Below are 21,878 nucleotides of genomic sequence, written 5' to 3' on the forward strand. Positions count from 1 at the left end.
CCACGTACAAAACGATAATAGGCTTTATTGGTGAGTTTTATACATCACCTACTGCCTGGTATCGTTCTTCTATATAGTCCTCTGGTTCCCACTACTGAGTCTTCCTACTCTCTCAAGAATAGAAGACTTGTGTCTCTCCCCTCACTGACCCACTTTTTTTAATATATTTCTGCAAATCTATCAACAACTGTTTTGTAAAAATATTTTTTTTAATTAACCAATTTTAAATGCCCGTATTACAGTTCCCCGTTACAATGACTTCACTGCCCAAAAAGGATAATTATAATTTATTACTTCACTAAAGAGAGAGATAAAATCATTCATTACTTTCCAGCTATGCTAATAATACCACGTACAAAACGATAATAGGCTTTATTGGTGAGTTTTATTGTGCAATGACCTCCAGCTCAAAAACTTGGTATGAACCAAAAGGATTGTAAAAGCGAATATAAAAATGAAGGTCAGGGATGGAGACCGAAATGGATACGGCATAAATATGAGTGGTAACGGTAAGCTGTTAACCTTATCATGTACCAACCACCAGTAGCTGTGCTTCATATCATGCTTTATGAGCTTTATTAAGACCTGCCAAAATCAAACATCTACTCTGGATGATCACTCTGTACCTGTTGCACTTTCATTGCTTTATTCATGCATACACAATTTTATGTGCATCAGAGATGGAACCAATCACTTCAAAAAAGTTACTGAATACTTTGGCTAACCTGACATACAACAGCATGCCGAAACTTACAGTTTTGCAGAGAAGTAGGCTAAACTAATATATATATAATTTCTATCACCACCACCAGCCCAGGTTGTGCACTAGAGTTAACGGAACTCAGGTACCCGTTCTATATATCTGCACAGGTGCATTGCTGACTGCAACCACAGGACTGGGTTCCTGGCTAGACTGGAGGCTGAGAAACAGTGGGCGGCAAAGGCAAGGCAAAGTCAGGCACAGTGGAGGCAAGAGTGCCCCAAGAGCCATGAACAGTCGCTCATCAGGTAACTCAGGATCCAGCCACGTGGTGCCAACTCAAGGAAGCAAAGCTGGCTAGCAGAATTAGAAGGGAGGCAAATTCTGAACATGTTGGGTATTACATGTTAAAAACACTCAGTATATATGGGGTTAAATTTGTTTGTGTTGTCACAGGAAGTCACATGTGTTTCATTTAGTGCACTGGAACAGATATTCTTCAGTACCACTGCTAATGAAATATTGAGCTGCTATCCTACCTTAAGCATGTGTGGACAGGAGGTGTTAGGTGTACCCTAATAATTTGTGAAGTCTTTTGTACAGTGTAATCCTATTGCCTGTGTAGAAGAGCCCTCTTGAATCATTCTGGTTTGCATAGGCTTCTCTCCCCACTGAACAGCAGCAGAAGAGGCACTTTTTCCTGTTTTCCTCCTCTAAAAACTAGATGCGTCTTATGGAGCAAAAAATACGGTATATATATATATTCCTTATCAAAACTAGGGCTATGCACATGCAGAGAGCCATGTGCAGTAGTGGAGAGTTCTTCCACATTTACACAAATAACTGCTCACGTAGCCAAAGAGGCAAGCTGTTTAAAAATTTAGACTTCCCAGTTCAGAAATATGATCAGATGCCGTTGAAATCTTGTCTCCTTATGCAGTCCTCTCCTTCAAATGCAAACAGGTGCATTTCTCACTTGGCTTTATCACAACCACACCCCTTTCTCAAATGTGTAACTGCATAAGCTGTCTACATGTCCAGCCCTAAAACCTACTGTCCCAGGAATGTCACAGACGTACCAACTGCTAAGCATTCCTTGATGGACAGCTTCCCCACCACTATCAATCTCTCTCTGGAGTTCATGAACAGAGGAGAAGACTAGATATGCTGTAGGATGTAGGTCATGCATTCACGTCACAGAGTGACAGAGACCTAATACCTGGCCAGTGTATTGCACTTTTTATAGAGAGCCAGTTTGGTGTAGTGGTTAAATGCACGGACTCTAATCTGGGAGAACCGGGTTTGATTCCCCACTCCTCCACTTGGACCTGGCTGGATGACCTTGGGCAAGCCACAGTTCTGTCAGAGCTGTTTTTGAAAAAGAGCACTTTCTGTCAGAGCTCTCCCAGCCCCACCTACCTCACAGGGTGTCTGTTGTGGGGAGGGGAAGGGAAAGGAGTTTGTAAGCCAGTCTGAGACTCCGAGTGAAGGGCGGGGTATAAATCCTCCTCTTCCTCCTCCTCCTCAAGTCCAGTAGGTTCTTAGGGAACTGGAGAAGCCTTCTATAGAATTGTTGACTTATGCATTGTAAAATTGTGAGCTTTGGTTCCAGGAAAAATATGTCTGCCTGAAGAAGAATCTGTCAAAACACGCAATTTTTGCCTAGGAGGCGTGTCGCTTGCTTTGATGCCTGCTGAATCGCTTTTTGTGGAGAATACAACAGCCTGCTGCATCTCTCATCATTTACGACTGTTGCAACCTCCATCAGGCTCTTATCAGGAGCAAGGTAGTCTACAGCATTGGAACAGGTCTCTGTAGCTGTGGACTTTTCTATTAGTAGATGTACTTTAGGTTTCTGTACTATAATGAATGTGTGTAAGATATACTAGGGTCTCTATTGTATGTAAATCAATATATGAAGACACAAGTGCACATTAGTAGAGTGTGTTTTGTTCTAACACAGTGTTTATGTTTGTCTAACTTTGCCGTGTTCCCTGTGTGTTTGGTTCTTAGAGACCAGCAAGAAGTGTGCATAAGCTTTGGGGAGTCAAAGCTCAGATCTAACACATCTAACTAAAGGAGCTTTGGCTCTCAGAAGCTTATATCTTGAATAAAGTTCTTCATCTTTTCCCAGTAAAACAACATTCAATCTGTCCATTTCTGCTAATTTAGAATGATGGTCCAGAGTTTATAACTGGTTAGAAAATAAGGCAGATAAATAGACTCGAAAAAAATCTAATGTCACTAAAGCAATGTATTGATAAGGGTTTGACAATTATAAATAAATATTAAGGAAAAAAACCACCTTATCTTGGAAATCTTGTCGATCTCTAAGGCACTACAGGAATCACATCTGACAAAGTGAAGACGTTGACCTATTTTTTTTTCCCAGCAGAATCCAAAAGGAAGTTCACTCTCCCCACCACCACCCCAACCCTTTAAGCAACCTGCCCAGAAGAAAGCAACATTAGGCTTAAACACTAGATATCATTTGCAAGCCCTGAAAACAGTGAATGACAAGAATTAACATTAGAATTTCACATTATTTCACATTTCCGGCCACGTGGCCTCCCTAAATCCTTACAAAGTTAGACTTCTAAATCATCACACAGGGCAAAACTGGGACTAGGTTTCACAGCTCTATCACTGGGTGTGTGTGTGTTATACATTTACACTAATTGTTGACTTGGCAGAAGAGAACCCATAAGCTACTGCATGATTTTCAAGAGCAGAGGTGGCCAAACTGCGGCTCAGGAGCCGCATGTGGCTCTTTCACAAATATTGTGCGGCTCCTGGCAAGGCAGCTGGGAAAGCGAAAGGGAGGCCTGCCTCCCCAATCGGTCTTCACTTCCCCAGGGTAGGCTTGAGATGGGGGAAAGCAGAGAATGAGAGCAACTTTAACTTTAAATGCATTCTAAAAGACACACACACACCCAGCCGGCTGGCTGGCTTGGAGAAGGCATCTGTCTCTTTAAATCCCTTCTCCCAGCCAAGCCAGCCAGCCCCCCAGCGTGGGGGGGTGGGAGGGCTTGGAAGTCCTTTAAAGTTTTTTAAAAAGCAAAAGTGCATAGTTTTCAATAAAAATGTTATTTGTTCATGTCTTGTGGCTCTCAAACATCTGACATTTATTCTATGTGGCTCTTATGTAAAGCAAGTTTCGCCACCCCTGTTCTAGAGGCTCCGTGCATATGGATTTGTAGAGGGACTAAAAATGACAAAGTGTTATTAAACTGTGGAAGAAACAGTGATTACACTATACGAAAGTGTAATGCTTCTAAAGCAGCATGTAGCTACATCAGTGCATTACACTGATTAAACCGCACAGCTTATTCTATATATTCACGCCCAACAAATGATTTTCAAAGCTGCGAGTGTTGAACTAATTTAGGAAGCAATCAGTGCCTACAGCCAGGGCTTTTAGAGAATTAGCCTGTACACATAAAGTGTGGGGAAATACGAGTAAGAGGTTACTACCAGACCACAGAATCACTAAAACAAGTGTAACATGACTTAAGGTATTTGGCATGTGAAAAATTGCAGAGAAAGGCAGGCACAGAAGAATACAGCTGCATTTTATATTCCTTTTGTAACAATTGTTGGCGGCAGTCTGCCCAATCTAAGCAGGCTGAAGCCAGCAAAAGATACAGAGCTGAATATAAAGAAGGCCCTTTCTGATGCAAAGGACTATTCATGGAAACGTCCATGTGAAAGCATGCCCTAAAGTGTTGTGCAGGAAAAGGGAATCTTCATCCAAAGACACTCTGCTATTTTGATTTTGTGGAAGGAGGCAACATTACGGGAAGGCCTCACCCTCTCTGCCCTGTTGTTGGCCCTCCACTGTAACAAGACACATTGCACTTGTTTTAGAGATTCTGTGGTCTAGTAGTAACCTCTTACTCGTACTTTCCCACACTTTATATATACAGGCTAATTCTCTAAAAGCCCTGGCTGTAAATGCCCTGGCCACTGGGTAAGACAGGGTGCTGGACTAGGTGGACCACTAGTCTGATCCAGCAGGTTTCTTCTTCATGTTCCTAGGATTTGATTTTTATAGGTTTCTAATGGGGAAACTGATTTTTTCCAGGGATGCTGCTGCTGTACAGGCGCAAGCTTAAAACTGCCCAGCTTTTTATATAATGCCATTGTACTGGCTTTGGTCAACACGAAAGTTTTACGCAGTAACTATCTTTCTTCTCCTTGTGATGCTTTGGCTCAAACACACTGATTTTTGTTAAGGCTGTGATTTTAGTCCTATGCACTGAATGTTATCAGTTACCATGTACTTAAGACAACCTGACAACCTGAGGTGTTAAAAATAGTTTTGGAGCACTGTCCACTGTACATCAGTACTTGCTAACCAAGAACTCACTTCATTATCTGGCCTTCCAGGGAACAGTCAGGGTTGATTTCTAAGGCACTACGGGACTCGAATCCAGCCTTTAAAATTGGAAGCATGTAAGGGGATTCCTTACCATGAAAGGGGGATTCACGCATACACCACAGGATTGTTCCGTGCTACCACTCACAGCTGGACATGCAGCGTCCATTGTAGGGTTGCCAGCCTCCAGGTGGGGAGTCCGGTAGTACCTTACAGACTGAACAAGATTTGGGGGGGTATAAACTTCTGAGAATCTATCTAATGAAGGGAGCTTTAGCTCTTGAAAGCTTATCTCCCAAAACTGTTGGCAGCATGTAAGGGGATTCCTTACCATGAAAGGGGGATTCACGCATACACCATGGGATTGTTCCATGCTAGCACTCACAGCTGGACATGCAGCCTCCATTGACAAGGGCTGTGCCGGAGGGAATGTTTGGTAGCTCCACAAGCTCTGTCTCTGGTGCCCGATCAGAACAAGCAGATTCACACCACTCACGTGCAGTTCTCTAATCTGGAGAACTGGATTCGAGTCCCTACTCCAGAAGCAAAAGAAGCAGAAGCCACAGCAAAAGAAGAAGCAGAAGAAGAGGAGGAGGAGGAGATTGGATTTATACCCCGCCCTTCACTACCTGAAGGAGTCTCAGAGTGGCTTACAATCACCTTTCCCTTCCCCTCCCCACAACAGATACCTTGTGAGGTAGGTGGGGCTGAGAGAGCTCTTTGGAGAACTGCTCGTGAGAGAACAGCTCTGAAAAAACTTGTAACTGACCCAAGGTCGCACACCAGCAGCAGCATGTGGAAGAGTGGGGAATCAAACCCAGTACTCCCAGATTAGAGTCTGTGCTCTTAACTACTACATCAAACTGGCTCCAGCTGGGTGACCTGGGGCCAGTCACAGTTCTTTCAGAGCTCTCTCAGCCACTAAAAACAAGTCTCGCTTGCTGCTGGCATAACGCTAAGAGCTAGAACTTGGGGCTGCTGGACAATCTCAGGATCTCCTGGCTATTGTACGCACAATGCTGTATGATAATTAATTAATTACATGCAGTGATCAATATTCATGTGTGAATTCATCATGTTCAGATCTACAGCCATTCTCTTTGCAATAGTTCAAAGAGTTTCCAAATTTAAACAAAAGGGCAATCTTCTGTTGACATAATGTACTTCCAGTAGTGGAAGAGGAAGCTATTTCAACAGAGTCCCCCATTGCCTTGTGCACTCTTCTAAGGGTGTCCCGTAGCCCCAGAGAAGCATTTTAAGGAGCTTAGTGGATACAGCGGGAGACAGGAAGCTCCACTGCATCAGTGACAATACTTGGGATCTCACATTACGTATGGAAGGGAGGGAGCTAGAACACCTAGTCAGTTGACTGAGACCTGTGGTAGAACATCCGCAGGTACCTTTAGAGTCCAAGTTTGCCTAAAGGTGACAAAGAGCCTGTGGCCCCAGACAGACAAGAGCGTCACATGAATGCACAGAGCTGCCTTCTACTGAATCGGACCCTTGCATACAGAAGGTCCCAGGTTCAATCCCCAGCAGATCCCGTTAAAAGGCTCAAGTAGGGGGTGATGTTGAAGACTTCTGACTGAAACCAACTGACGGCCAACTGAACAGGCAATTCTGACCTTGATGGACCAATGCTGATTCAGTAGAAGGCAGCTGCAGGTCATTAAAAAGAAACAACGTGCACTTATTCCAGTTAGAGGTGCTCAGGTTTACACGGGGAAAGGAGGATTTTCCCAAAAAAGTATGGGAAAGGTGGGTTTTGAGGAGGAATGGGGGGGAAAAGCAGTAGAAAAGAGCAAGAGTCAGGTAGCATCTTAAACACTAACAACATATGTGGCAGGGGATGAGCTTTCATGAGTCATGGTTCACTTCTTCAGATACATATAGAATTGGAGTCCATCAGTCCTATTTATTGGAAAGAGATTTCGATGCTGAACGACATTAGCATGAAAATAACAATAGCAGGTGAATAACAATAGCAGGCATGACTGGATTAGGTGAGATATGCAGAGGGGTAATAGAGCTGCGGTGGCTCAAGTGGTTAACACGCTGAACAGCAGGCTGTGGAAGGTCGGTAGTTCAGCAGTTCAAGACCCGAGTGTGCCGCATGACGGAGTGAGCTCCCGTCTCTAGTTCCAGCTCCTGCCAACCTAGCAGTTCGAAAGCAAGAAATTGCAAGTAGATAAATAGGTACCACTTCAGTTGGAAAGTAACAGCATTCCGTGCGCCTTGGTGTTGAGTCATGCCGGCCACATGACCACGGAAATGTCTTCGGACAGCATTGGCTCTTCGGCTTTGAAACGGAGATGAGCACCGCAACCCTAGAGTCGGATTCAACTGGGTTTCGAGCAAGGGAACCTTTACCTTTAATAGGCTTGAAGAAATCAGCATTGGTAATGAGACAGGAAACCTAGGTCTTGATTCAGTCCAGGTGGATGCATTGTCTTGAGCTTCATTATCAATTGCAATTCAGCAGAGAATTTATTTCACATATTTTGTTAAAATCTTATTTCACATATTTTGTTGCCACATATTTTGTTAGTCTTCAAGGTGCTACTTGCTCTTTTCTACTGCTACACAGAGACTAACACGGCTACCCATCTTGATCTATCTCCTAGGGAAAAAAGCAAGAGACATCACACAGGCATTCTAAGAGGCATAAAGGCAGCTACAGAGAAAGTTGTTTGAAGGAACAAAAGATCTTCAGATGGCTGAGGGTGGTAGAGCTGGAGGAACAAAGGTCATTGGGGGGATATAGCAGGTGCTGACAGATAAGGACTAAGAACAGCATGTAGTGATAATTCTTCAAACCCAGGCAATGGAGAGTTTTGAAGGTAAAAATGAAACCGTAGCTAAACTTACTTAACCATGTCTCATAGTGTCTAAATTGAATGTTTCTTACTGCAAATGTCTCTAGATTCTGCCCGTGGGATGCTTTGTCTGTGCTACTCTTATTGGCATAATTTAGAGGAAATGTTTAATTTTGAACACACATCATCTGTCACACCTGGTATAACTGGAGGAAGAGCTGTGGGCATGTATACAGCAGTGTTTGGAACCTAAGAAATGCCATGGCCAAGAATCACCGTAGCTCAAAAATGGAAAGAGACAACGGCACCATCCCTAAATATGTGGGAAAACAAACTTTGGGAGCACTTCCTGTTAGGGAAAATTACTTCACAAAATGCTGCTCTTAATATCCAGTTTGGGCACCATATTTTAGGAAGGATGTTGACAAGCTCGAGCATGTCCAGAAGAGGGCAACCAGGATGGTGAGAGAGTTAGAATCCAAGTCTTATGAGTAAAGGCTGAAAGAGTTGGGCATGTTTAGCCTGGGAAACTCGAACATTCTATGATTCTATGATTCTACGTACCTTCTAAGCTATATGGTATCCTGTAGTGAATTATTTAGCTCAAGATGACTTCTTACCTAACAATAGATACTATCAGAACCTGTTATACTTCTGAACCCAGTTCAACTGCTGAGGTTGGCTGCTACAGTAGTTTTGTTGATGTTAGACTTGTTACAGTTTATAGTTGTATTAATCTCTTGAAGTATATGATAGTGTAAAGAAACAAAACCTGAAAATAAAATGTTAAAAAAAAGAAATGCCATGGCCAGATGAATTTGGGGACATGGAAATGGGTGGGGAGCGTTGTGCTCCTAATGACGGCACTAGAAGCTCCAACAGTGTCTAGCACAGTGCAAGCACAAAGGTTTAAGAAGTTCTGAAATGTTTTTGGAGCAGTCGTTCATATCATCTTGTATTCAAGATCATCCTCATCGAGCCGGTGCAAATTCATCTGTCTGTCACTAAGAAAAATGGTTTCATGAAAAGATTAAGAGTTGGAGTTACACCCTGCCCTTCACTTGGAGTCTCAGAGCGGCTTACAATCTCCTTTCCCTTCTCCTCCCCACAATAGATACCCTGTGAGGTAGGTGGGGCTGAGAGAGCTCTAAGAGAACTGCTCTTGAGAGAACAGCTCTGAGAGAACTGTGACTGACCCAAGGTCATCCAGCTGGCTGCATTTGGAGGAGTGGGGAATCAAACCCGGTTCTCCAGATTAGAGCCTGCCACTCTTAACCACTACACCAAACTGGCAAGAGTCCAGTAGCACCTTACAGACTAACAAAATTTGTGGCAGGGGATGAGCTGAAGGAGAGAGCAGTGATTCACAAAAGCTCATATCCCGTCACAAATTCTGTTAGCCTTTAAGGTGCTACTGGACTCTTGCTCTCTTCTACTGCTACAGACAGACTAACACAGCTACCCATTCTGATCTATCTTTATGAAAAGTATCACTATGCAGCAAAGTTGCACATTTTACCCTATGAAAAATACTACATTGATAAACAAGTCATTTTTTTAAAATAACGACAACAACTGAGAGTTCGTGCGGTGTAGGGGCTAGACAGACTAGGATCTGAGAGACCTGGATTCAAGTTCCCACTCTTGCCATGGAAGCTTGCTGGGTGACCCTGGGCCAGTCACACAGACTCAGACTCCCAGATCCCCAGTGAGGAGAAAGGTGGGGTATAAACAAAGTACATAAAATGAATAAAAAATGAATTCAGATGAAGAGGAGGAGGAGGAGATTGGATTTATACCCCACCCTTCACTGAGAGTCTCAGAGCAGCTTACAAACTCCTTTCCCTTCCCCTCCCCACAATAGACACCCTGGGAGGTACGTGGGGCTGAGACAGCTCTTTTGAGGACTGATCTTTCAAGAACAGCTCTGACACATCTATGGCTTGCCCAAGGTCACACCAGCAGTTGCAAGTGGGGGAGTGGGGAATCAAACCCAGTTCTCCCAGATTAGAGTCCACGCACTTAACCACTACACCAAAACTTGCTCTTATTTCCCCAATTATGAGTTCATACTTTTTTGTATATAAGAAATTATTGCTGGTTCTCTTATCAACATAATGTCATATCTAATACAATTCTTAAAATTTAATTATTCAAACAAAAAGAATGTTAAACTTAAAGCCAAAATTTTAATGCTGTATTTATTCAAACTTGTTCTTGGGAACAACACACCACAACGTCACGTAAAGCTACATTATACATCCTCTTCAAGATTTAACAGGATCATTATATATCTTTCAAAAAAAATCAATTGGCATTTAAGATACAAAGCACTCTTGATGAAAGGAAATTAAATTCCTCTGGGTAAAGCGTTCCTCATGTCATAAAAATGTCTCTTAGAAATAAACAAATTGTAATCTACCAATAAAAGCAAAACAAACTAAGTTACAAAGCTTGTTTCAAATGATTCCACAGCCATACATCATTCATATTTTGGTCACATTTGACAGCTATGTTCAGGGGTTCAAGAAAAGAATCCAAAAGGTAGAGAGCAGGATGACATACAACTAAACTTAATTCAAGATATCGACTCAAGTATAAATGGCACTCATATGTATTTGATTGTCACAAATATACTTGGATCCACCCTTGAGGACAATTGGAAATTTGAGATAGGGACTCGCATGAGCATATCTAAAGGACCAAATAATAACTGTCCACAAAAGGCAGGTAAATTGCAATGGATAATCCCAACTGTAAAGGTAAAGGTTTCCCTTGCTCGAAAGCCAGTCGAATCTGACTTTAGGGGGCGGTGCTCATCTCCGTTTCCAAGCCAAAGAGCCAGCGCTGTCCAAAGACATTTCCGTGGTCATGTGGCCAGGCATGACTAGACGCCGAGGCACACGGAATACTGTTACCTGCCCACTGAAGCGGTACCTATTTATCGACTTGCAATTTCTTGCTCTTGAACTGCTAGGTTGGCAGGAACTGGGACCAGAGACGGGCGCTCGCTCCCTCTCGCGGCACTTGGGTCTCGAACTGCTGAACTACCGACCTTCTGGTCTGCAGTTCAGCGTCTTAACCTCTGAGCCACCGCGGCCCTTGGAACCCCAGCTGTAGTCTCATGTAAATGCAGCAAGGGGGGGGGGGGAAGAGTTTTCTGTACACACTAGCCTTCACTGGATCAAGACCAGTAACTATACTGCAAACATGAAAAAATGCGTTAACATCTACAGGAGAATCCTGGAGCTCAGAGCAGGGCCTTTTCTGTATTGGCCACAGCTTTTAGAAAGCTCTGTAAGATTTTCTAAAGGAAATTTTACATTGTATTTTGCAATACCAATGCTGTTTTACAAAGATCCCTTTTAGATACTGCTAGGCTTCACGACACAGTATTTGGTGCTATTTCCGCCATCAGTAAACTGAAAAATGAGAAGGGGTGGTTGAACTGAACACGATGTTTGTATTCTGGAGACCAGTTGTAATTTGAGAAAATCTCTGGGCCCCACCTGGGGATTGGCAACATCAGTCCTACCCCGTGCTTCTTTGTTCATTATTGTGTCATGCAACAGCTTTGTGCAACAATGCCACGTCCTGCCCCATAGCTAGGGATTTTCTGGGGAGGGGGCCTTGGGGGGGGGCGCAGCTAATTAAGTCAAAGTTACTTGCATTAATTCAATTTGGGGACAGCTCGGGAGGGAGGGCCCCTGGAAAAAACACTAGGGGGAGAGGCCCCATGGGCCCCGCATTAGCTCCGGGCCTACATCGCGTCACAGACAAGCTTCTGCTGCTAGTGTTACAGCCTCTACACATGCTGCTGGGAAGGCACAAAGTTATAGCAACAGGTGTGCGATGCCAGGACCATGACGCGGGCTGGTAACATTCGCCAGTCATCGTTTGACAATTAGTATAGTTTCAAACATGGCTACAGGCCTCCCCCTTTTTCACTCACGCAGAATAAAACCCAAGTTTCTTCTTTGATCCATACTGATATCCCTAATTATTTTAACAAGGACTTTTTTTTTTAGCACGTTTAGGTTCGGCATCAGAAAACACTTACGTGATATCACGCTGTCCATGTACTGAGGTAAGTAAGGAGCCCATAGATCAATGGTTTCCTTCCTGCCTGCCTGTTCGATTCTTCTCAGTTCTGCTAACAGCAAGGCCTGGGCAGCTTCTCTCACCTGCAAATCCAAGCAAAAAAATATGCATTTCAAAGAGTCTTCGTGTGTGTCTTTAAATCCCCGTGATCTGTGCCAGGATGAGTTTTTAAAAGAACATTTCCAGTTCACAGCTTTACAAAATAACTTCAAGGGGAGAAAAATTAAGGAAGCAATATAAAACCAACTGCAATTTTGGCCACTCACAGTGACTCACATGAACGTACGTTAAGCTGGTTTACACAGAATCAGACCCTTGATCCACTGAGGTCAGTATTACCTGCTCATGAACACACATGAAGCTGCTGTATACTGAATCAGACCACTGGTCCATCAAGATCAGTATTGTCTACTCAGACTGGCAGTGACTCCCCCGGGTCTTGGGCAGAGGTCTTTCACATCACCTGCTGCCTGGTTCTTTTAACTGGAGATGTTGGGGATAGAACCTGGGACCTTCTGCATGTAAAGCGTGCAAAACAGATGCTCTGCGACTGACCCAGCAGCAAAGAGAGCCATTATTTGATGGCAGCATAACAGCAGCAGCTCTTTAGGGTCTCAGGTAGAGATCCTTTAACATCACCGCCTAGTCCTTTTAACTGGAGATGGCGCAGAATTAAACCTGGGGCCTTCCGCATGCAAAGCAGATGCTCTACGACTGACCCATCAGTAAAGAGAGCCATCATCTGATGGCTTCTTTCCATGCTTCTATGGTAATGTGTTGACGGAGGTATCATACGGACAAAGGCAATGACGTGATGCCTTCCCATGTAAATGTCATTCAGCCTCAAAGATGGCATGACATCATTTCGAGCTCCCAAAGTTCACCAGAGCAAAAGTAGAAACCGCTGCCAGGAAAGAGCTCCCAAAACACAACGGTGACGTAGGAAGGGGACCCTGGCCATAGTACAAAGGATTGCTAGAGCTCCCAGCCACTCCAACCCTGTATGGAGCCACTAACTTCCTAAGCGTAACAGTATTTGCTCAACATGAAGATCAGATATCCATTCATTGGGGTTCATTTCATGAAACATTAAAAAAAAAACAACCAACCATAGAAAGCTTTCCACAGGGAAAATAAAGCACTTAGAACAAGGGTTGTTTTTTTAAAAAATGGACAAATGTTTGAAATAGAAAATTTCCCATTTCTAAAAATCTGTTGTTTCACATAATTAATCCCAATGAAGATGCCATTGCCAATATAATATTAATCAAGCTGGCAGTTTTAAAGTTGCTATTAGTATCCCCCTCCAGGTAATTATCCCTAGGAACTATTGATAGATGTTTGTGTGTGTGTTTGTGTAAGTGTGTGTGTTTCATTAATTTGTAAATTAGGAAGGGATGTTAAAATCACAAATGCATATAATGATCTGAATTTTAAGAAAACCAAGTTATAAAGGCACCTAGCAGACTGTGTAAGCCAAATCAGAAGCAAAACGAACACTCTTATTTATATGTTTCCTCTCACATGGTAGAAGTGGTACTATAATCACCAATCTGATGTGGCACTAACTATTTCTTTGGACATACTAGAGTTAGTGTATCAACAGTTCTCAGTGGTCCAAGATGTTCCTCGCACATGCAATATTGTCTTTACATTTCTTCCTATGAAAATAATTTCCACAAACATCTTTCAGGTTGTTTGAACATAACATTTAAGCCACACTTAGTTCCCCACCCCCAGTCAAACTTCCTGTTCAAGTCTTTGCTGTCAGAAGATCAACATGGGCTGCTTTTAAGAATATACAGGTCAGACCATTCTGTAATCAGGACACTGGAAAATTTTGACAGAATTTTTTCCAATTCAACTTTTTCCCCAGAAAACCCCCATCAGGATAGCAAGCAGTTTGAGGGCCTCCAAAGATGCATGTAGCATCTATGTTTTCTAGCCTTTCTTCTCCCTAACCACTGTCCATCAGCTTGATTTGCATGAGGAAATAAACTGAAGTTGCTGTGAGTTCCCCCAGCAACAAGAAACCTACCTAGAATCATAGAGTTGGAAGGGACCATCAGAGTCATCTAGTCCAACCCCCTGCAAAATGCAGGAAATTCACAACAACCTCCAACCCCACCCCCAGCGACCCCTGCTCCACGCCCAGAAGATGGCAAAAAAAACCCTCCAGGATCCCTGACCGAATTGGCCTGGAGAAAAATTGCTTCCTGACTCCAAACTGGCAGGACGCCTACCCTCCTAAGCTCTTGGAATGAGGCAGGATACAAACACAGAGAGTTCCTCTACTGTTATGCGTCACAGAACGCCACGGATACCGCACAAAACCAGCAGCAGATTTTCAATTAAGCTGGGGAGCCGGTTCAAAATTGTACTGTAAATGTCACAGGTCTGCTCCTCATACATTTCTTTTTAAAGCTGCACAATCAACATATTTTTCTGCCACAGCAGCATAGAGGCGATGTCAAGGCCAGATAGTCATTTATCAAAAACAGTAGGTGCCAACCTCATTTGCCAACCAGGGGAGCTACGGTCAACAACTCTGCAGCCTCCCCCTAGAAACCGGCCCGAGAAGCCTCCTAGCCAAGGCCGTTTTCCTTACTAAAGATGGCTCTTGAACATTTGAACACAGTAATCATCGCGAACACGGATGTCACCTTTGAATTTTTCCTCTACCATCATCCACCAATTGACGCGAATATTGAAATTAAAATGTCACTGAAGGCAGCCAGGTAATTCTCATTCTTTAAAAAAAAAATGGCACACATACACACACGCATAGGTGCATATCGAAATCTCATTTCGAGAAATGGTTATACCGTGAAGAAATAAAAGTTCCCGGGCAGTGACATAAAGGGCATGGCTCTCTACGCATGCGTGTGTTTCTTTAAGCAGAATACTTTAAAGGATTAAAAATAAATTTGCAGCAGTTATCGAACTGCTGAAGCATAAAAAGTAAACACACTACGAACAACTTAATCCAAATTGGTTGAAGTGCTCTGCGGCTTTATGGGAAAGGAGGCTTTTTTATATTCCAAAGCGCTTCCCTCCACGTTCTGGTGGAACAATGGTGACATCCAGTGGCCAGAGAGGTGCACCGTGCCCTTTGCATTAAAAATCCTGCTCTCTGAAGCCTGGCTTCCCATTAAACTACAATATACGGATGTCACGCCAGGATGTTAACTCTCCATTTTTTTTGCCAAACTGACCCGCAAATTGAACTGCATATACCTATATATAAATCCAACCTTTAAGCCAGAGTTATATTACAATCCCCCCCCCCCCCGGAACAATATATTCAATATAAAAATATCCCCCATGTTATTGGCCAACAGATTCATTTCTCCCTCCCTCCACCTTCAATAAAACAGTACCTCCAAGCATCGATCTTGCCATCTACGAGCCAACATTTCAAGGAGAGGCGGTCTGAATTTATCCAGGCCCAGCAAGTCAGGAAGCATAACACAGTGCATCGCGGCAAGCTGACTCCATCCTATTAAGACACAGGTTAAATGTAGTTTCAGAGGGTAGCCATGTTGGTGTGCAGCGGAACAGCTACACTCGAGTTCAGCAGCACCTTCGAGACCAGCAAGCTTTCGGGGTATGAGATTTTGAGAGTCCAAGCTCCCTTCGTCAGATACAAGTCAGAATGGAGATCCATGAGTCCTTATACCCCAGTAGGAGGTGGGAGAGGGGGTAGCAAAGAAGGGACTCGGGATGCAAAATCAACACCGGGAAATAAGGACTCAAGGATCTCCGTTCTAACTTGTACTTGACGAAGAAAGCTTTGACTCTCAAAAGTTCATACCCCGAAAATGTTGCTGGTCTCTAAAGTACTACTGGACTCGAATTTAGCTTAAACACATACACCTACCATCAAAGAGGTAACTGAACACCACACCGTTCACCAGCATTCCCAGCGTTTTGACTATCAGGTATTACCATGGTTCACTCACAAAGAATATTTCAGATTAAGGCTGCGTCCACATGGTGAGGATTCTCCGGTTTGCATTCATCAGTGCACTGCTGCAAATGTGGAGGCAGGCACGACGGCATCCGAGCTTCCCACATGGGAGTGTTCTGTCTACTGTCCTCCATCATCTGCCAAAGTTCTTGAATTCCCCTCCCTCCTGCCATGGAGTTCCCCCCCCCCACCACCAATTGGTAATTGCTATAAGAGAAAGCTTCAAAAGCCCTCCGGTGGCAAGTGAGAAAAATGGCAGGCACCAGGGGCTAACAGAAGGAAAATGGCGCCCATGCAAGCAGGACCTTTGAAAATGTGCACCTTCCCAAAAAGACCATAGCAACAGCAGTCCCGCGAAAGAGTATACTGAAGGTGTGGAAAGGATGTTTACAGCACGAGATTACGGAAATGCTCCAAAATGACACTCTAATTTGAAATCCAAAATGAAGGAAAACCTCCACATGGAGGCAGCCTAAAACAAACAACACAAAATAAAACTGACTGTAGCATGTATTTGCACCCTAATCTCTTGCCCTGATCATTCAATCAAATTAACTGAAGCTTACGTTAACTGCATTTATTATAATCTTATATCTTGTTGCCTTTTGCCTCCTCCTCCTCCTTTCCTCATCACCAAGGAAGGGCCACTGGCTGCTTGTTGTAACTTTAGAATGCAAAGCCTTCAGACAAAATGGAATAAAGGAATGATTCCTTTATTTGTGGGGGCGGGATACACAAAAACTGAACCATTTTCCAGACTCCAGGCAAGCAAGCAAGCAAGCGACAAATGAAAAAGTTAACATGGGACGTGAGGTCAAGAACACAAGAAGAGGCCTGCTGGATCAGACCAATGGTCCATCTAGGCCAGCATCCTGTCTCCTGTTGCATCACATTTTCCCCAATTTATTTATTTGATTCAATTTATATCTCACCCTCCCTGCAAGCGGGCTCAGGGCGGGTTACTGGGTCACACAAGTTGTGACAATAACAAATATAAATTAAACAATTTAGAAACAAGATTTTAAAACAGTGACAGAACAACAGACAGAATGGAAGCCTTCTAATCCTTGAAATTTGCAAGCTGCAGCTAACAAAAACTTGGGGATCAAAACACTGCTGGTGGTACCAGATGGAAACAAGAACCAGCTGTGTGTCAAGAGCTATCAGAGGATTATCAATATCTCTTTCTTCCTTATATCCCCCTTGTTCCTTAACCAGTGATTTATCACAATATAAAAACTACCATATCTAATCTTAATCCCCAAACCACATACTGTTCAAATACTGCTTAATATAATCAAATATCTAATATACAGAGATACCCTTTCTAAGCATGTGTCTCTCACCGCAATGGCTACAGAACTCATGGTGTTGTTATAAAAAAAAAACCCCTATCTCTTCTGTTCCACTTCAACCAATTAATTGTTTTCATGCTACAGATTCATCACAACAGGTATGCATAGAGATGAAAAATGCACACAATGGCAGCAATCCTGTCCTGCATCCAAAAGCCTATAGGCCATGCCACAATGATGTTATAGTGTAGTGAATAGGAGGCAATGCCCTGTATGAGCAATACCAAGGTGCTGGTGTGTCAATGTGTGCAACAGAGAGAGGCAACACACAGGAAGGGGGGTGGATTCTCACCCTGTGTGCTGTGCCCCCTTTCCCATGGGTACCTGAAGGGTAGCAGCAGTGGAGAATTATCTGCCCCAACACTGGTGATCCAAGTGTGCGGTGCATTGTTCTGCATATGCAATGCCATAGCAACAAGGCTGAAAAATAACTTCTAAGGACTGGAATCAATTCTTTTTAGAAAGAGTATCAATTTTATTTAGGCTGAAGCCATGAACAATAACATAAAAGTGACACAACTGTTAGGTACCAGCATCAATCTTTCAGACACCTTGGCAACCATGCTCCTAGGACTTCTCCAGTCCTGCTATCAACTACACCTATATGTAAGTTAGATGCAGGATTGCAGCCAATACGTAAAGCTAAAACATGGATGACAACCCACCAAAAACCTCTGCAGGGAAAAAAAATACTCCTCTACAGCTAATGAAGCCAAGTACCAGCCTTTAACACCACACAAAGCGGGAGGGGGGAGGACACAACCAGTGTTCCCTCTAAGCTGAGTTACTGTGAGCTAGCTCACAGTTTTTTAGCCTTCAGCTCAGACATTTTTGTCTTAGCTCAGGAAGGATGGCTCCAGAGCAGACTAATGTATGCAGTAGCCAAATGGCTTGCTCACAACTTTCATGCCAGTAGCTCACAAAGTAGAATTTTTGCTCACAAGACTCCACAGCTTAAAGGGAACATTGGACACAACACAATTTTAAAACAGTTTTAAAAAGACAGCACAGTATGACAAAACAAAACACTGATTTGTTCTCCAATAACAGCATAAAGAACTGGTTCCAAATTGGAATCATACTAACCAAAGAGACCTTTTATCTCATATGTTCTTGTGGGGAAAAAATAGCTAAAATATACATACTTCAGGGCTTGTGTACACATTACATCCCCCCCCCCCCATATTTTTTAGCAGACTGCAGCTAGAACAGAGGCAAAAGCTGTTCATTTATATTTAGTAAAATATTCATAAAGCCAACCTTCCTCCCCAATACAGGGTCCCAAGCCAGGTAAACAGATTCTGTTATTCGCAAATATTTTTGTATGTGCCAATGTAATGCCCCCCCTTCAACTTTTGGTACCTCCTTGCACAAACATTCACTTATTTGTTTACAAAGGCTTTCTTTGCCCTCACTAATATCATTGTGTAAATAAATCTGATTCGTTACATAGTGCTGACATGACATCTCACCCACTGTGAGATCTCCGATTTGGTGCAGCCATCCCTATAACTAATTGAAGAAGAAGAAAAATGTAACAGGGCGAAAGATGGTACCACCAAGGTAGGTGGCAACATGGCTGCCAAGGAGGGGTTTTGGGGGGGGGGTTTACTTTTAATTGCATAGCTTGGGTTGGGGGGGATTTAAAAAGTTCACCCTCCTGATATTTCAATTTTTGAAAAATCAAAACCAGGGAATATTTGGCACAGCTCCAGCACCAGCTCTATCGTGTGGCAAACGCTGTCTGTCCTTGAATCGCTCTAGAAGTGGACTGGATGGCTGCTTGCTTCTAATGATTCCTTTTTTAAAGGAGGACTTGTCCTTTTTCCCATGCGCTAAATGAAGCCATTCTCTTTCAGCATGGCAACTAAGGGATACAAAGCAATGTGTGCCCAAGCCATTAAACTAATTTGTGTTACCTGTTGAAAAAAAAATGCTTGTTTCTCGTGTAAAAGGAAAATTGAATAGACCGAACAGCATTCTGTTTCTGAATGAGGACAATTTACACAAATAATTGAAAGCCTCTCCATAAATCATAGGCAGTAAAATATATAAAAACGGGCTGTAAACAGCGTGATCTACAATCACTTAAAGTGAAGCTTCATTTCAGAGTCAGCTTCATTTCCAATGAAATAACTAAGGCTAAGCGGATAAATGCTGAGTTTTTTAATTCATTTGCAGATTACTCTTTTAGTCTTTAAGGCTGTCAAAAGTCATGATCTCGTAACAGACTGTAGGCCAGTTAACAATGAGTACCGTGGGCTTAGGGGGAAAACTGAGCCACACAGTACAATGCTGCGTTAGTAAAGTACTCCCGAGTCCCCTCCGTTCCCCTGTTTGCTTCTTATTTATCTCATGGATTCAAATATTTATATCCTGCCTTCCCCCCTGGCTCAAGGCTGCTCTTCCTGCACAGTTAAAATAAAGTCAAAACCTTACTTGGACTGAAAAATATCTTCTGTAGTGATAAGAAAACCTATTTTTCCAGCACGTAGAAAGGTACTGACTCATGTTTCTTCCAGGTTCCCAAAACATTCCACTTGTTAAACTGCATAAACCCCAGTTCTGCAAACACACAGGCTTTTACAGTGCAATCCTAAACAGGTGTATGCCCTAAAGTAGGAGGGTTAACTCTACTTAGGATTGCACAGTTAAAGAAGTAGGTGCTCTCTCCCCACCCCCGCCCCCACTTTGAAAGAGGTTAGGGGGGGAAACAAACTTAAAGAACTTAATATGTTAATTATACGTTTCTTTGCCAGTTGGATTAGCTGGCTGTTTACGTGATACATAGTCTCTCTGCCTTTTAAGCCGATCTGACCCAAAGGCAGAGGACAACAAATTAAAACTGATCATTAGTTCCAAGCAAAGGTTGCTAAGTGAAGCTTGTCTTTAGTATTGCAAAGTGGATGGATGTGCAGATTAAGAGAGGCATGTCACAATGAGAGAGCAAGTTAGTCAAGAGAAAAAAAAAGAGGCCGAGTAGACAGATAGAAACTGAGGCAAAGGAATACCTTCATTTACTAAGAAACAGGTATGTAAAGGAGGAGCAGGGTCAGAGCCAGAGTGATCAGCTTCAGTGCTAGCAGAAACAGCGGGAGCAACTTGAGTAGGAAAGAGAAATAAAGAGGATAATGAAGACAGTCGTTTCCAGAAGGGGGAAAAAAAGAACTGGTTAGTATCGCTAAATAATGATAATTAAAAAAGAACAAAGAACCGCTGGGACTATTTTAACTGAAACAATCATCTTACAGTGACCTTCCAAGAAATGTGTCAGGGACAGAGAAGTCAGTTGTAGAACAAAAAGAGAGAAGTTTGCTTACTTAGACTATACCCAGAAAGACCCAAGCAATCCCATTTTATATAGGGGTCAGGGGGTGGGGAGTTGCAATCTAGACTAGCAGTCAGGCTAGTGGGAATCAGTGAGGAACATGGCCACTGTTATGGCTACCCTTAAAATCACACAAAACTACAACCTCAAAAACCTTCAGTACAAATACCCCCTACTCCCACCCACCCCACCAGAAAGCAACTTAGCCAAACCTACTTTTGAACATCCCAACCTTTGAAGCGTCTTTTAAAACGCCACGCTGAATAAAACCACCTTGAAAACTAATCTCCTAAAGGCCACATTGGGATTGATTTAATGTGTATCCCCCTTCCACTACTTTTAGCGAGGAAGCCACTTAAAACTTAATTGCTCAAAACAGTTTTTGCCAAATTAAAATTTCTGCAGTTTTACGACGGCCGTTTTCTGAATGGCGGTGGGGGTCCTCATTTTATAATGCAAAGGCAGCCCAGAGGCCGCAGTAAACTTTATAGTTTCACTAATGCTCCATGAATCAAATTATCATATGAAAGGACGGGCAGACCTTATGGCACACACCATTCTACAACCAGAGGTCAATGGTAAGATTTAGAGGTCACTAGCTGCCACTTCCTTCTCCTGGAGAATTACCATATGTCATGCACAAGCATCTTCAAATTAATCCTCCTCCTTTATTCCACAGAGGAGCAACAATAGGTTCAGGCGCCCTGAACAGATTAACCATTGTTTCCTGAATGGTATGTTTGGTTTTCATGCAGTGAACTTCTTTTGTCCCTCTAAGACATCTGCATCAAAATTACTTCTTCCACGGTTTCCACGCAAATGCATCATGGTGGCACGCGCAAAGGGGCGAAGGAGAGCCACCCTAAAACTAGATCACACATTTCCCCAAGGTTTTTGTGGGTTTCAGTTTTTCTTCTTTCCTTTCCTCGCATTAGAGTGGGTGAAACATTTTTTGTACCCATAAAAGAAGGCTTGGTAGTTTCTAAGAGATGGAAGTTTTCGTGTTTTGCTATTTTAGCTTTGCTCCTTTGCGATGGGGGCAAGTGAGGGACAAGAGCCGTCTCTCTGGCTGTCATTGTTTATATCAATCAGGGTAACTGAAAGTAACAGCTGGCTGGGTAGCTCAGTAGCACCAGGCTCTCTGGCAACCTGAAAATAAAAACCCACATGAATTGATCACTCCCATCCTCTCTCTGATGTGTGTGAACCACATTGCAAGCTGCAAAGTTT

At 43.0% G+C, this 21,878-nt stretch overlaps 1 protein-coding gene across 1 annotated transcript in view; it reads right to left on the bottom strand.

Annotated features, from left to right (window-relative positions):
* WDR7 (WD repeat domain 7) overlaps positions 1 to 21,878 on the bottom strand; it is a gene marked incomplete at its 5' end in the record, with an annotated part of 300,870 nt that overhangs the window by 230,256 nt on the left and 48,736 nt on the right. Inside the window, 3 exons of the mRNA XM_015405476.1 lie at positions 11,955 to 12,078; positions 15,376 to 15,494; positions 20,332 to 20,421. Coding sequence (XP_015260962.1) covers positions 11,955 to 12,078; positions 15,376 to 15,494; positions 20,332 to 20,421 — 333 coding nt within the window. The remainder of the gene's footprint in view (positions 1 to 11,954; positions 12,079 to 15,375; positions 15,495 to 20,331; positions 20,422 to 21,878) is intronic.

This window comes from Gekko japonicus, unplaced genomic scaffold, assembly GCF_001447785.1.
Source record: "Gekko japonicus isolate JY-2015 unplaced genomic scaffold, Gekko_japonicus_V1.1 scaffold2013, whole genome shotgun sequence".
Lineage (NCBI taxonomy): Eukaryota > Metazoa > Chordata > Lepidosauria > Squamata > Gekkonidae > Gekko > Gekko japonicus.